Raw genomic sequence first — 15,393 nt, 5'->3', positions numbered from 1 at the left:
AGTAACACATTCCTGTTGTCTATGTATAATGGATCAATAAAGATGACATTGTATTGTATTAAAAACCTCCTCCAGTGATTTAAAAAATAATAATTTTCCTGTTGAAAAGCGATATCCCAAGTATAAATGCAGTAAAGTAAACACACTAAAGAGCCTCCACCATAGAGATCAAAAGAGGAAATGGGGATGGGGTTCAGCTGGCAACTACCCTTTCCTGGTTGTTAGGCTGGCAACTACCCTTCCCTTGTTGTTAGGCTGGCAACTACCCTTCCTGGTTGTTAGGCTGGCAACTACCCTTCCTTGTTGTTAGGCTGGCAACTATCCTTCCCTTGTTGTTAGGCTGGCAACTACCCTTCCTGGTTGTTAGGCTGGCAACTACCCTTCCTGGTTGTTAGGCTGGTGAGTACCCCTTCCCTTGTTGTTAGGCTGGCAACTACCCTTCCCTTGTTGTTAGGCTGGCAACTACCCTTCCTGGTTGTTCGGCTGGCAACTACCCTTCCTGGTTGTTAGGCTGGCGAGTACCCTTCCTGGTTGTTAGGCTAGCGAGTACCCCTTCCTGGTTGTTAGGCTAGCGAGTACCCCTTCCTGGTTGTTAGGCTAGCGAGCAAATGGGGTTAACAACTATTTATGTTATTTGATGACACTCATCAAATGAGGACCACAAACGCAAAAGTAGTTTGTAGTCCAACAAAAGTAGTCTAACATTATATTATTATTTTTAAATCTACCTAGGTGACATTGTCTGCTGAACCCCATTTCTCCCTCAAAACAGTCAGAATTCATCTAAGCTAAAACAATACATCTGTCTAATGTTTACGTTTTTGTTTGTTGCTAAGGAAGTGTTAGTCACCTCATTTTTAATATACAGTAGCTAAGGATTATTGTCCTTCAATTATCAATATTTATATAATTATCAATATTTATATAATTATCAATATTTATATAATATATCACATTTCTGAAGTTTGGCTATGGGGACGAAAGCTACTGCTATACATTTGCCCAACATCAGCTTGCTAGCTGAGCCAGTCACTGAAACGATGCTGCTAAACAACCAGTTTATCGACTTCACACACGACTTCACACACAATGTTGAATCTTTCCAACAAAAGTTAGGTAGCAAGTTACTGTAGCTAGTAGAGCTAATGCTATTATCATTGTCATGAGTTTAAGTGAAGCAGCTGTTCTGACGAAAGTCATTGCAGTCGTCTCCTGAGTCAGCTGACCCAACGATACAAAGTAAGCCTACATTTAGCGATCGCAGAGAAACATGCTAATCTAAAGGACTGATTTCTGATAACAGTCCCATTTTAATTGTTAGGGCTGCATGTCTACAACTTCATGGTAATTCAAAAAAAAAAGACCAAACCATACTTTTTATGTTATGTAAAGGTAGCTATGACAGTAAACGATCTACAATAGTTAGCGAAGAGAACAGGGTGCCATTTGTGCTCCTTTGCAAAAAAGAAAACTCATTGGGACTCCCTGCTCCAATAATAAAATATATACAAATTGTCCTGGCAGTGACAGCGAGCACAAGGAGTGGAATGTTAATCTGAACAGGTTGTGGATTTCAGGCTAAATTCCTCTCCGAACTAAAGTTAGAATATGCATTGATGTGCTTGTTATCCACATAACAATGCAAATATATTGTGGTTGAGCGAGCGCAGATCAGCTGGAACAACACGTGGAACTGCTGCTGCTGCTGACGTCACATTGGCCATTTAATAAACGACTTGACGGGCCGAGTCAGGTACACGTTTTCAGGTGCAAGAGACCAGTCTTACTCGGAGCTTCAAGGTAGTAGTAGCAGTAGTAGTAGTAGTAGTAGTATCTGGACCTACACGTTTCACTGCTTCAGAAGACACTGCTTGAAGCCTCAACATGAAGTTCACCATGACCCTGCTGGTGAGTAAAACTAGTGAAATTAGGCTTTGAATGAAAGGGGTTTCACATTGACATTGTGTGATGCAGATTACAATTTTTGGTGAGGTTACACTTCACAGTTCCTCCTATAGCTGTGGAATTACACTTGACAGTTCATTATATAGCTGTGTAATAACCCTGTAATTAAACGTGACAGGTCATTATATAGCTGTGGAATAACCCTGTAATTAAACGTGACAGTTCATTATATAGCTGTGGAATAACCCTGTAATTAAACGTGACAGGTCATTATATAGCTGTGGAATAACCCTGTAATTAAACGTGACAGGTCATTATATAGCTGTGGAATAACCCTGTAATGAAACGTGACAGGTCATTATATAGCTGTGGAATAACCCTGTAATTAAACGTGACAGGTCATTATATAGCTGTGGAATAACCCTGTAATTAAACGTGACAGGTCATTATATAGCTGTGTAATAACCCTGTAATTAAACGTGACAGTTCATTATATAGCTGTGGAATAACCCTGTAATTAAACGTGACAGGTCATTATATAGCTGAGTAATAACCCTGTAATGAAACGTGACAGGTCATTATATAGCTGTGGAATAACACCAATTACATTAGTAATCCGCTGTGTTGACCTATTGGATTGACCTACTATTATTTAATTTGTTACTATTTAATAACAACATTGTTGAATTTGACAATCTTGTATTTTTTTGTTGCTGTGTGAATTCAGGGGTTTTTCTGCTGGTGTGTCTAGTGATGCATTTTCTGCGCAGTAACCCTTAGATTCTGCACGGAAATTCCATCAATTTAGACCAGTCCACTGGCCTAAAGATAGACCAGAACTGTCCTATGGCCAGCCTGTTTCTGGATTTGACAATGTTGCCTTGTTCTTGTGAATTTAGGCTTTGCTGCTGTCTAGTCTGGCGAGGAGCGCTCTGTGTACAAGCTCTCATAACCAATGCTGTACTGCCAGTCACAGGTGCACACCGTTGCACAACAGAATGTCACTGAACCGACTGAAAATTCCCACGCAAAACATTCATCTTGGGAAAATCTCACTGGCCCCCTGGAATTACACGTGAGTAGCCTGGGGTTTGAATCACAATGGAGCTAGGTGGGCTGAGCACCCCTATAGCAAATCAAGAACCCCCATAAGAATTGTAATATCAACCCCACCCCCCATCCCCCCATCCCCCCAAAAAAGGTTGAATAAGGGCAAGTTGTAGCAGTAGTAGTAGTAGTACTAGTAGAATCAGCAATAGTAGTAGTAGTAGCAGCAGTAGCAGTAGCAGCAGTAGTAGTAGCAGCAGTAGTAGTAGCAGTAGTAGTAGCAGTAGTAGTAATAGTAGCAGTAGTAGTAGCAGTAGTAGCAGTAGTAGCAGTAGCAGTAGTAGTAGCAGTAGTAGTAATAGTAGCAGTAGTAGTAGCAGTAGTAGCAGTAGTAGTAGCAGTAGCAGTAGCAGTAGCAGTAGTAGCAGTAGCAGTAGTAGTAGCAGTAGTAGCAGTAGTAGTAGCAGTAGCAGTAGTAGCAGCAGTAGTAGCAGTAGTAGTAGCAATAGCAGTAGTAGTAGCAGTAGTAGCAGTAGTAGTAGCAATAGCAGTAGTAGCAGCAGTAGTAGCAGTAGTAGCAGCAGTAGTAGCAGCAGTAGTAGCAGTAGTAGCAGTAGTAGTAGCAATAGCAGTAGTAGCAGTAGTAGTAGCAGTAGCAGTAGTAGCGGCAGTAGTTGTAATAGTAATAGTAATAGCAGTAGCAGTAGTAGCAGTAGCAGCAGTAGTAGTAGCAGCAGTAGTAGTAGTAGTAGTACCAGTAGTAGTAGTAGTAGTAGTAGTAGCAGCAGTAGCAGTAGTAGTAGCAGTAGTAGTAGTAGTAGTAGTAGTAGTAGTAGTAGTAGCAGTAGTAGTAGCAGTAGTAGTAGTAGTAGTAGTAGTAGCAGTAGTAGTAGCAGTAGTAGTAGTAGTAGTAGCAGCAGTTGTAGTAGTAGCAGTAGCAGTAGCAGTAGTAGTAGCAGTAGTAGTAGTAGTAGCAGTAGTAGCAGCAGTTGTAGTAGGAGCAACAGGAGGAGTTTTTATTGTATTTTATTTATTTAACCAGGTAGGCCAGTTGAGAACACCTTTATTTAACCAGGTAGGCTAGTTGAGAACACCTTTATTTAACCAGGTAGGCTAGTTGAGAACACCTTTATTTAACCAGGTAGGCCAGTTGAGAACACCTTTATTTTAACCAGGTAGGCTAGTTGAGAACACCTTTATTTAACCAGGTAGGCTAGTTGAGAACAAGTTCTCATTTGCAACTGCGACCTGGCCAAGATAAAGCGTAGCAATTCGACACATACAACAACACAGAGTTACACATGGAATAAACAAAACATACAGTCAATAATACAGTAGAACAAAAGAAAACAAAAAGTCTATATACAGTGAGTTCAAATGAGGTAAGTTAAGGAAATAAATAGGCCATGGTGGTGAAGTAATTACAATATAGCAATTAAACACTGGAATGGTAGATCGGCAGAAGATGAATGTGCAAGTAGAGATACTGGGGTGCAAAGGAGCAAGATAAATAAATAAATACAGTATGTGGATGAGGTAGATAGATGGGCTGTTTACAGATGGGCTATGTACAGGTGCAGTGATCTGTAAGCTGCTCTGACAGCTGGTGCTTAAAGCTAGTAAGGGAGATGTGAGTCTCCAGCTTCAGAGATTTTTGCAATTCGTTCCAGTCATGGGCAGCAGAGAACTGGAAGGAAAGGCGTAGTAGCAGTTGGTGATATTTGTTGTGGTAGCTTATTACCTAATTTTTTACTTCCTTCTCTTTAAGAATTGACACGAAAGAAAACAGGACACCACAACACATCAAGAACGCTTCCTGTTTGCCTTGTGTGGACAAGGGGCTGAAGGCAGTTCCGATTCAGTATGAGATTGATTTAATTCACAGAATAAGATGTGTTGATAAATTTGTTCCTTGTATGTGTCCTTGCTGGATTAATGTAGGCTGCACCTGTGTGAGAGAATAACTCTGTGTGTAAGAGAATAAACTGGTGTTGTATTTCTGCTATAGGTATCTTCCTGAGTAGAGTATGTATTGGCCTGCATCCCAAATGATTCCCTATTCCCTATATAGTGCACTGCAGAAACAAATATATTTTAGGGTTTTACCAGCATTTGCAACTTGAGTCTGATAATTTTCTGTACAAAACAATTAATCTGATAATACTTGTGGAATATAATTATTATTTTATTTAAACACGTGATATATGTTTTCCTGTTTCTTGAAATACTTTGCAAAGGAAACTTATATATGAAAAACTGAACTATTCATTCCTTTATAATAGATGTTCCCATCCAGAGGAACATATTTTCATGCATATTTTCATGCTCGTCCCCTGTGGGAATCAAACCCAACAACCCTAGCATTGCAAGTGCCATGCTCTATGAGCCACATCCTCACAAACCATTTGATGTCTCAATGTACTCAATTACTGTATTGGTCATTGTTTATCTCCATGACGATAGAAAGTCTACAGGTACAAATGTAGTTGACAAGCCTATGTACAATATTTTTTTTATTTTACCTTTTATTTAACTAGGCAAGTCAGTTAAAGAACAAATTCTTATTTTAAATGACGGCCTAGGAACAGTGGGTTAACTGCCTTGTTCAGGGGCAGAACGACAGATTTTGTACCTTGTCAGCTCGGGGGTTTGAACTTGCAACCTTCCGGTTACTAGTCCAACTCTCTAACTAGGCTACCCTGCCGCCCTAATATAGCAATGTACATTTACATTAAATGGTTTGTAAGGATGGTAAATTAATACTGCACCACAAAGTGGTTGTTTAACATATAATTTGATAAAGAAAAATATTTAATTTGATGTGGATATGTTGTGTCTTTTTCACTTTTTGATGTAAAACATTTTTTGAGGACAAGAGTTTAGTTCTTTCTGGATTCCGTTGGAATGACAATCACAGAGAAAGAGACAGGGTTGTGTTCTTTCTGGATTCCATTAGAATGACAATCACAGAGAAAGAGACAGGGTTGTGTTCTTTCTGGATTCCATTAGAATGACAATCACAGAGAAAGAGACAGGGTTGTGTTCTTTCTGGATTCCATTAGAATGACAATCACAGAGAAAGAGACAGGGTTGTGTTCTTTCTGGATTCCGTTGGAATGACAATCACAGAGAAAGAGACAGGGTTGTGTTCTTTCTGGATTCCGTTGGAATGACAATCACAGAGAAAGAGACAGGGTTGTGTTCTTTCTGGATTCCGTTAGAATGACAATCACAGAGAAAGCGACAGGGTTGTGTTCTTTCTGGATTCCGTTAGAATGACAATCACAGAGAAAGAGACAGGGTTGTGTTCTTTCTGGATTCCATTAGAATGACAATCACAGAGAAAGAGACAGGGTTGTGTTCTTTCTGGATTCCATTAGAATGACAATCACAGAGAAAGAGACAGGGTTGTGTTCTTTCTGGATTCCGTTAGAATGACAATCACAGAGAAAGAGACAGGGTTGTGTTCTTTCTGGATTCCATTAGAATGACAATCACAGAGAAAGAGACAGGGTTGTGTTCTTTCTGGATTCCATTAGAATGACAATCACAGAGAAAGAGACAGGGTTGTGTTCTTTCTGGATTCCATTAGAATGACAATCACAGAGAAAGAGACAGGGTTGTGTTCTTTCTGGATTCCATTAGAATGACAATCACAGAGAAAGAGACAGGGTTGTGTTCTTTCTGGATTCCGTTGGAATGACAATCACAGAGAAAGAGACAGGGTTGTGTTCTTTCTGGATTCCGTTAGAATGACAATCACAGAGAAAGAGACAGGGTTGTGTTCTTTCTGGATTCCGTTAGAATGACAATCACAGAGAAAGAGACAGGGTTGTGTTCTTTCTGGATTCCGTTAGAATGACAATCACAGAGAAAGAGACAGGGTTGTGTTCTTTCTGGATTCCGTTAGAATGACAATCACAGAGAAAGAGACAGGGTTGTGTTCTTTCTGGATTCCATTAGAATGACAATCACAGAGAAAGAGACAGGGTTGTGTTCTTTCTGGATTCCATTAGAATGACAATCACAGAGAAAGAGACAGGGTTGTGTTCTTTCTGGATTCCGTTGGAATGACAATCACAGAGAAAGAGACAGGGTTGTGTTCTTTCTGGATTCCGTTGGAATGACAATCACAGAGAAAGAGACAGGGTTGTGTTCTTTCTGGATTCCGTTAGAATGACAATCACAGAGAAAGAGACAGGGTTGTGTTCTTTCTGGATTCCGTTGGAATGACAATCACAGAGAAAGAGACAGGGTTGTGTTCTTTCTGGATTCCATTAGAATGACAATCACAGAGAAAAAGACAGGGGCAACAACTCTTACAATTCCAACTATTGAATCCTGGAAGACACTATTCTTAATTATTCAACTACCTTTTGTTTTGCCAAAGCTGAGAAGCTGAACAAATGTGCCCTGTGCTACAGACATCTATATCTGTCTGCTAATACTAGTAAAGCCCAAATGCACTACTTTTGTGAGAGAAAAAAAATAATATATGATTGAAGTGGATTTAACATGTGACATCAATAAGGGATCATAGCTTTCACCTGGATTCACCTGGTCATGCTATGTGTGGAGGTCAATTACGGTTTATGTTTGTTTTTCTATGTTGTATTTTGCGTTTTGGCCTGGTATGGTTCTCAATCAGAGACAGGTGTTTTTAGTTGTCTCTGATTGAGAATCGTACTTAGGTAGCCTTTTCCCCACCAGTGTGGGTGATTATTTTCTGTTCTGTGTTTTTGTATTTCACCGTTCAGGACTGTTTCGTTCTCGTTGTTTTTGTTTTGTGTTCATATAATAAATACAATATGGACACTTACCACGCTGCGCATTGGACCTCCGATCCTTCTTACTTCTCCTCCTCAGAAGAGGAGGACGAGAATCGGTACACAGGGGCAGCTGCTAAATGACCTAGTGTTGTGTAATTTAAATATAAAATAACCTAATTTATTTTTTAGCACTGAATGGAGCAAAGGGCTTAATCATTTCTCTGGTTTTTTTAATAGCCTTGACTCCTCTAGAGGGGTTGAAAAACTTGTGTATTGTTCTATAGATGTTTATCTCTTGTAGAGAGTTTCTTGTATCTTGCTTTCGAATGGTATTGTTCTTAAATGTTAGCTATGTAATTTGACTTGTGTGATATAATTATTAAATACCTATTCCATGTCTTTTGTTTATTAATCATTTCCATTGGTTTCATTTCTTAAGGAAATATTATCTTATTGTCTTATTTGATTGTAATTCATGCATTTTGTCCAATTTGAATGTCTAACAATGTATTGTGTTTGTCAACAACTGAATGGTTATCTGGTTTAAATAAAATATTAGAGATCTACCTGATATAATTGTTTGTCGAATCTGTATCAAAAGTTGGGTTGAGAACGAGACATGTTCATTTTACTAACCTTCTCTGAAGCAGGTTCCAATGGCTCAGCTGGTTGGAGCATGATTCTTGCATATTAAATGTTATCATTATATATATTCTATCTGGGATTCACTGCAGGCAAAAAGACAACCAGTTGCTCTCAGTAGCTAGGTTTCCATCCAATTGGCGACAGATTTTCGTGCAAAAAAAAAAAAATCCTCAATAATAAAATAGACCAATTTTCCACCAATCGGACTTGTTGCAGATAAACATGCACGATGATCTAGCAAATACAAATGTAACTTTTTCCGCTTAAGATTTCATGCACCGAATAAAAATCCGAAGGTCAATGTGTTTCCATCGCATTTTCAACTCAACCAATAGTTTTGTCACAAAAAAACTGTTGCGTTTAAATAACAAATGTCCCTACTCTGGTCTTGGACACGTGTGCTCTCTAGCCAACAGCTCCGTAGATACAGGGTAAACTAAATGAAGAGATTATTACGGATTAAGCAGTCAAGCATTGATCATCATGTCAACAGAATAAGACCCTCAATATTTATTGGAAAGGAGCATAAAGCTCGAACGGATGTAGCTGGGATTGCACACTATCCCGGATTACAAAGGGAAACCCAGCCGTGAGCTGCCCAGTGAAGCAAGCCTACCAGATGAGCTAAATGCCTTCTATGATAGCTTCGAAGCAAGCAACATTGAACCATGCATGAGAGCACCAGCTGTTTCCGGACAACTGTGTGATCACCAGGGGTTGGATCCGGTTCAAGGAACAGAACCTTACTCAGGGCATGACAAGCTGGCAAGTGTCTTCAATTACATTTTTAACCTCTACATGTTTCAAGCAGACCACTATAGTCCCTGTGCCCAAGAACGCCTAGGTAACCTGTCTAAATGACTATCGCCTGTAGCACTCACATCTGTAGTCATAAAATGCTTTGAAAGGCTGGTCATGGCTCACATCAACAACATTATCCCAGACACCCTGGACCCATTCCAATTTGCATACCGCCCAAACAGATCCACAGATGACACAATCTCTAGTGGTGCGGTCCGAGAGCTTCAAGTTCCTCTATGTCCACATCACTAAGGATCTATCATGGTCCACACACACCAACACAGTCGTGAAGAGGGCACGACAATACCTCTTCCCCCTCAGAAGGCTGGAAAGATTTGGCATGTGTCCTCAGATCCTCAAAAAGTTATACAGCTGCACCCTTGAGACCATCTTGACTGGCTGCATCACTTCCTGGTATGGCGACTGGTTGCCTCAGGACTACCTGACATGATGACTCCTTGCTGTCCCCAGTCCACCTGGCCGTGCTGCTGCTCCAGTTTCAACTGTTCTGCCTGTGATTATTATTATTTGACCATGCTGGTCATTTATGAACATTTGAACATCTTGGCCATGTTCTGTTATAATCTCCACCCGGCACAGCCAGAAGAGGACTGGCCACCCCACATAGCCTGGTTCCTCTCTAGGTTTCTTCCTAGGTTTTGGCTTTTCTAGGGAGTTTTTCCTAGCCACCGTGCTTCTACACCTGCATTGCTTGCTGTTTGGGGTTTTAGGCTGGGTTTCTGTACAGCACTTTGAGATATCAGCTGATGTACGAAGGGCTATATAAACAAATTTGATTTGATTTGATTTGGCATCCGACCGTAAGTTGCTACGAAGGGCATACAGCCGGTACATAAGTGGGGCCAACCAGGACCTATCAGGCGACAGGGGTGCAACTTTGATTTTAGAAATGGGGGGGACATAACCTGACAAAACAAAGGCTACAAAACATTTCATCATTTGATTCAGGTCTAGTGTGATTTGAGGCAACAAAAAAAAAGAAGCTAAAATTAGCGAGCTAGCTTTAGCTAATATTGGTACATCATCAAATGTACTTCTGTTGAAACGTGACAAAACAAAGGCTACAAAACATTTCCATACACACAACAGCTGTTAGATACTGCTACCTGACAGACAGCGAGAGGGGATGAAACAACGGCTAACGTAACATGTCATTTGCACTGGGAATACATTTTTAAAAAACTTCTGTCAAACAGCAGTTACCTTGCCCGCTAGATCAGTCAACTAAAGAGTAGCCAGTTTCTGCTATGCTTGCTATTACAACTCGGAGAACAAAAGCGCAGACAGCAGCTGCCTCTGATCATCTTTCCCATGCTGGTCCTATACGTCAGCCTTTCAGAAGCTTTGCCTTCACACAACCTGCCTGCACAAGATGTGGTGTCCATGTGGTCCTGCTTAAACCGAAAAACAGCCTACTCGACAGCTCTGAGGTGTCCACATGGTCCTAAAGCACACCGTCCGTGTTTATATCACAGTGCAATTCTAAAACTGGGGGGAGGGGAAAAAAATACTGTTTCAGAATGTGGAGGGGTCATGTCCCCCCGTCTCCAGTGAAAGTTGCGCCCCTGCCAGGCAGTTCTCAGAGGAAAGCCCTAAAAAAAGGTTTTAAGACTCCAGCCACCCAAGTCATAGACTGTTCTCTCTGCTACTGCATGGCAAGCTGTACTGATGGAAGTCTGGAACCAACAGGACCCTGAACAGCTTCTTCCCCAAGCCATTAGATGGCTAAATAGTAGTAGAGTCCAGGTAACTATTTAACTATCTGCATTAACCCTTTTTACACCAACTCTTTTGTCTCAGCACATACACTGCTGCTACTGTTTATCGGTCACTTTACCAAGTTATCGTGACTCATTGTGTATTTATTATGACCTGTTTTATGTTTCAATTATTTCTATATTTTCTTTCTCTCTGCATTGTTGTGAACGGCCTGTAAGTAAGCATTTCATTGCTAGTCTACAGCTGTTGTTAACAAAGCAAATAAAATTTGATTTGAAATGTTTATTTGACCACCCTGTGAAGTTCATCTGTAGCCTAATAAACTGTAGTTTCCCCGAGTCTTAGTGGGAGTACCACACACCATATCATCTCGTGACTCCAAATGTACTTTGATATGATGGTTGTATCAATATTTTCGCATAAATCCGTTTCCACCATAATTTCTAGCGTAATTGTTTTTACCATCACAAAAAGATCCCACCATGTCAAACGAACAAATTATCTGTCGGCATTTATAACATTTTACCAAAACTTAATGTTTCCATTACAGCTGTGATTTCTTTTATATATGGTATGACTTTACTCGCGTAACGTAGTTTGTGGATCATTGTATTTAATTTTTTTGTAACAATATTTGCACAAAAGCCAAGTTTTGGTTTTTAATGTTTCCGTACGGAAGTAATTACTTGCGACACCGGTACCAGAAGATTTAACATCCGGTAGCGACGTTCTCTCTTTCCTGTCAGCCATTTGTGATAAAAGGTGAGAGAAAGATTTTCTCTGTTGTACGAATACAAAAATACTGTACTTTCACGAACCATAGCGGCCCAATAGGTAAAAAATATATATTGCGAAGCATCTCCGCTAACGGCAGTGCTTTATTTATTTTGAATGTTGTCGTTATTTTGGCACATTTATGGTGAAAAAAGTCGGCCGCTGTGCCCGCCACATGCTGGATGCTTCGGCGTCAACGCAAATGTTCACATGGCTTCGTATTTGCTTATGAACGTCTCCCCTCTCCACCAGAGATTGTTTAATCAATTCTGATATTTAATAAGCGCATTATTTTTCCCAGCCTAACGTTGCCATGCAAACGAGAAATGTTGAGCTTGACTAACTAACACGTTAACACATTAAGCTAGCTAGCTAATTGCTCTATACTAGCTAATGTAGTAAAAACATTTTTTAAAGTTTTTATTTAACTAGGCAAGTCAGTTAAGAACATTCTTATTTACAATGACGGCCTATGAACATAATTAATAAATATTAGGACGAGAAATGTCGCAAGTCCGGCGTATAAATCTATATTTGATGGATGTATAGACTATATGGGAAAGGGGGGTGCCTCGTCAGTTCTCCAACTGAAATGTTTCTACCAGGTTTAACCCCGGGGGGGGAGGCTGCCTGCCTTAATCGACATCCACCTGCTCCCGGGGAACAGCGGGTTTACCTCGTCAGCTCGGGGATTCTTCCGGTTACTGGCCCAACGCGCTAACCGCTATGTTACCATATGGATAGAATATATACTATATCTGAAGAATGGTATCGGTACAGCAATAGTTAAATAGCATAGGCCTTGACTAGAATACAGTGTTTACATATGAAGTGGGTAAAACGGTATGTGGTAATTAAAGGGACCAGTGTTCCATGACTTTGTACATAGGGCAGCAGTCGCTAAGGTGGTGTGTGACAGGGCAGGGTGCTGAACTTCTGTGTGGTGCAAGCTAGCTGATTAATAGCTCATCTTTTTCTCTGCTACTCACAGATCGAGTGACCGATCATCATCACCCAAAAAACAGAATGCAGAACGACGCTGGTGAATTCGTGGACCTGTACGTCCCACGTAAATGGTGAGTCCCTCCTGGCGCCACACCTGGAACGAAACAAGCCTACGGTAACGAGCAACGTTAGACGTTTGTGTAATGGATAGATAGTTGGTTTCATAGCTAGATACATAATTTGTGTTGATGAAAGCACTCTAAATGAATTTTGCCCTGTCAACAACATTAGCTAGAGTTCCTGTAAGTCTGATTCTATATGCAACTTGCTATGACCCTGTGTCTTTCAGCTCAGCAAGCAACAGAATCATCGGAGCCAAGGACCACGCCTCTATCCAGATCAACATTGCTGAGGTAATAACTAGTGGCACAAGCTATAGAACTCTATGACTTCATAATGTACTTTAGTGTCTTTGTCTCAAATGACACCCTATTTCCTATGTAATGCACTACTGAAAGTAGTGCACTACGTACAGGATCGGGTTCCATTTGAGCCACACTACAGGAGGTTGGTGGAACCTTAATTAGGGAGGACTGGGCTCGTGGTAATGACTGGAGCGGATTCAGTGGAATGGTATCAAACACATTGGTTAGCAGGTGTTTGATGCCATTCAATTTGCTCGGTTCTGGCCATTTATGAGCCGTCCTCCCCTCAGCAGCCTCCACGGAAACACACCCAGTAGTCTTTCATTGATCTGGGCCCAGTTTCCCCGAAAGCGATGGAAGTTGAGCGTACGCGTGGTTTAACGATGCGTCTTTCCTACAACGGCCCGAAGACGCATTTTCCCAAAACGGCACACAGACAGAACAGCCGCTAAGCATGTTGTCGGAGCATGTCGATACTGATAGGGTTTAACCTCTACGGGATCTGATAGGATTTAACCTCTACGGGATCTGATAGGATTTAACCTCTACGGGATCTGATAGGATTTAACCTCTGCGGGATCTGATAGGATTTAACCTCTACGTGATCTGATAGGATTTAACCTCTACGGGATCTGATAGGATTTAACCTCTACAGGATCTGATAGGATTTAACCTCTACGGGATCTGATAGGATTTAACCTCTACGGGATCTGATAGGATTTAACCTCTACAGGATCTGATAGGATTTAACCTCTACGGGATCTGATAGGAGTTAACCTCTACGGGATCTGATAGGATTTAACCTCTACGGGATCTGATAGGATTTAACCTCTACGGGATCTGATAGGATTTAACCTCTACGGGATCTGAAAGGATTTAACCTCTACGGGATCTGAAAGGATTTAACCTCTACGGGATCTGAAAGGATTTTAATAAAAGACAGCTCTGCTACTCAAATCTTACATTATAATTATTTCACAATACTGACGACTGATCAGCTCCTACAGAGAGCTGTATTTTGGATTTTCCCCTAGCACTAAACGGCTGATTCAAATAATCAACTAATCGGCCAGCTTTGATAGTTTGAGTGAGCTGTGTAGTGTTGGGGGAAAAAACGAGGACAGAGTTTGGGAAGCGCTGGACTACCACCTGTGGCTGCACATTATGAAACCGTCTACAAAATAGAACTACATTTGTTGAACGGCTATTTCAATACAGGGATGTAAACTTTCCAGTGATATTCGCCGTTTGAATTTTAAAATGGGTTATCCACATGAATCGTGTAGATCCTGGGATGGTGGGGGGGGGGTACGAGGTACGATCTGATCACTCGGTTGACAAGACGCTCGATTAACGGCGTTAACCTTTTTTTTTTATAACATTTTAAAGCTGACGGCACTTTTCATGGGCTACTTAGTATAAGAGAGAGGGCGATTTAAAAAAAAAAACAAGTAGTACAATAGAAAACGAAGCTTAGCGTAGCTAGCTAGCTAAATGAAGAGGGTTTTTGGAGACGTGCTCTTAGCTCGCCAGTGGTGTTGTCATCCATCGTTTCCTATGTTTGCAGCCTGCTCGTGCTAACTAAATCAGTGACCATGGATCATGAATCTATACGTTATCTGCCAATAAATGGTGAGATTTAAGGCTAAAACATATTGTAAATAACCTGTAACAATGACCCCCCCCCCCCAAACAATGTATTGCAGAATTTTGGCATGTTCTAGCAACGGACGCTAGTAGCTTCTCTTTGGCAGGGGGTCAATATTTGGCATGACAGGCCCTCTTCTCCTTATATAACCTCATTGTACGAATTACATTTTTTTTATTGCAGGTTGACAAGGCAACCGGTCGCTTCAATGGCCAGTTCAAGACCTACGCTATCTGCGGTGCCATCCGCAGAATGGTAGGTTTCTCCGCTTTCATGAGGAGTGTGTTGCAAATTTACGACCAGGATTTCTTGGAAAAGTTACTGGAATTTTGCAGCCTTACACAAGGCGATGTTGCAGGTTGTTGGCAGCGAGGCTTGGCCTGCAGGTGGCTCTGTCCTCCTGCGGTGGGCTCTGTCCTCCTGCGGTGGGCTCTGTCCTCCTGCGGTGGGCTCTGTCCTCCTGCGGTGGGCTCTGTCCTCCTGCGGTGGGCCCTGTCCTCCTGCGGTGGGCTCTGTCCTCCTGCGGTGGGCTCTGTCCTCCTGCGGTGGGCTCTGTCCTCCTGCAGGTGGCTCTGTCCTCTTGCGGTGGGCTCTGTCCTCCTGCGGTGGGCCCTGTCCTCCTGCGGTGGGCCCTGTCCTCCTGCGGTGGGCCCTGTCCTCCTGCGGCGGCTCTGTCCTCCTGCGGTGGGCTCTG

At 41.6% G+C, this 15,393-nt stretch overlaps 1 protein-coding gene across 2 annotated transcripts in view; it reads left to right on the top strand.

Annotated features, from left to right (window-relative positions):
- The first annotated feature begins 11,639 nt into the window (after window positions 1-11,639).
- rs21 (40S ribosomal protein S21) overlaps window positions 11,640-15,393 on the top strand; it is a 6,271-nt gene continuing 2,517 nt past the window's right edge. Inside the window, 4 exon segments of one of the 2 annotated variants that reach the window (NM_001160683.1) lie at window positions 11,640-11,669; window positions 12,673-12,757; window positions 12,976-13,039; window positions 14,883-14,954. In NM_001160683.1, the coding sequence (NP_001154155.1) occupies window positions 12,708-12,757; window positions 12,976-13,039; window positions 14,883-14,954 (186 nt within the window). In that variant the 5' untranslated portion in view covers window positions 11,640-11,669; window positions 12,673-12,707. 2 annotated transcript variants of the gene reach the window in all.

Source organism: Oncorhynchus mykiss, chromosome 9, assembly GCF_057628025.1.
Source record: "Oncorhynchus mykiss isolate SJ-2025 chromosome 9, ASM5762802v1, whole genome shotgun sequence".
In the NCBI taxonomy this organism is placed as follows: domain Eukaryota; kingdom Metazoa; phylum Chordata; class Actinopteri; order Salmoniformes; family Salmonidae; genus Oncorhynchus; species Oncorhynchus mykiss.
Note: the sequence above shows the minus strand (reverse complement) of the source record. Positions and strands in the feature narration are given on the sequence as shown.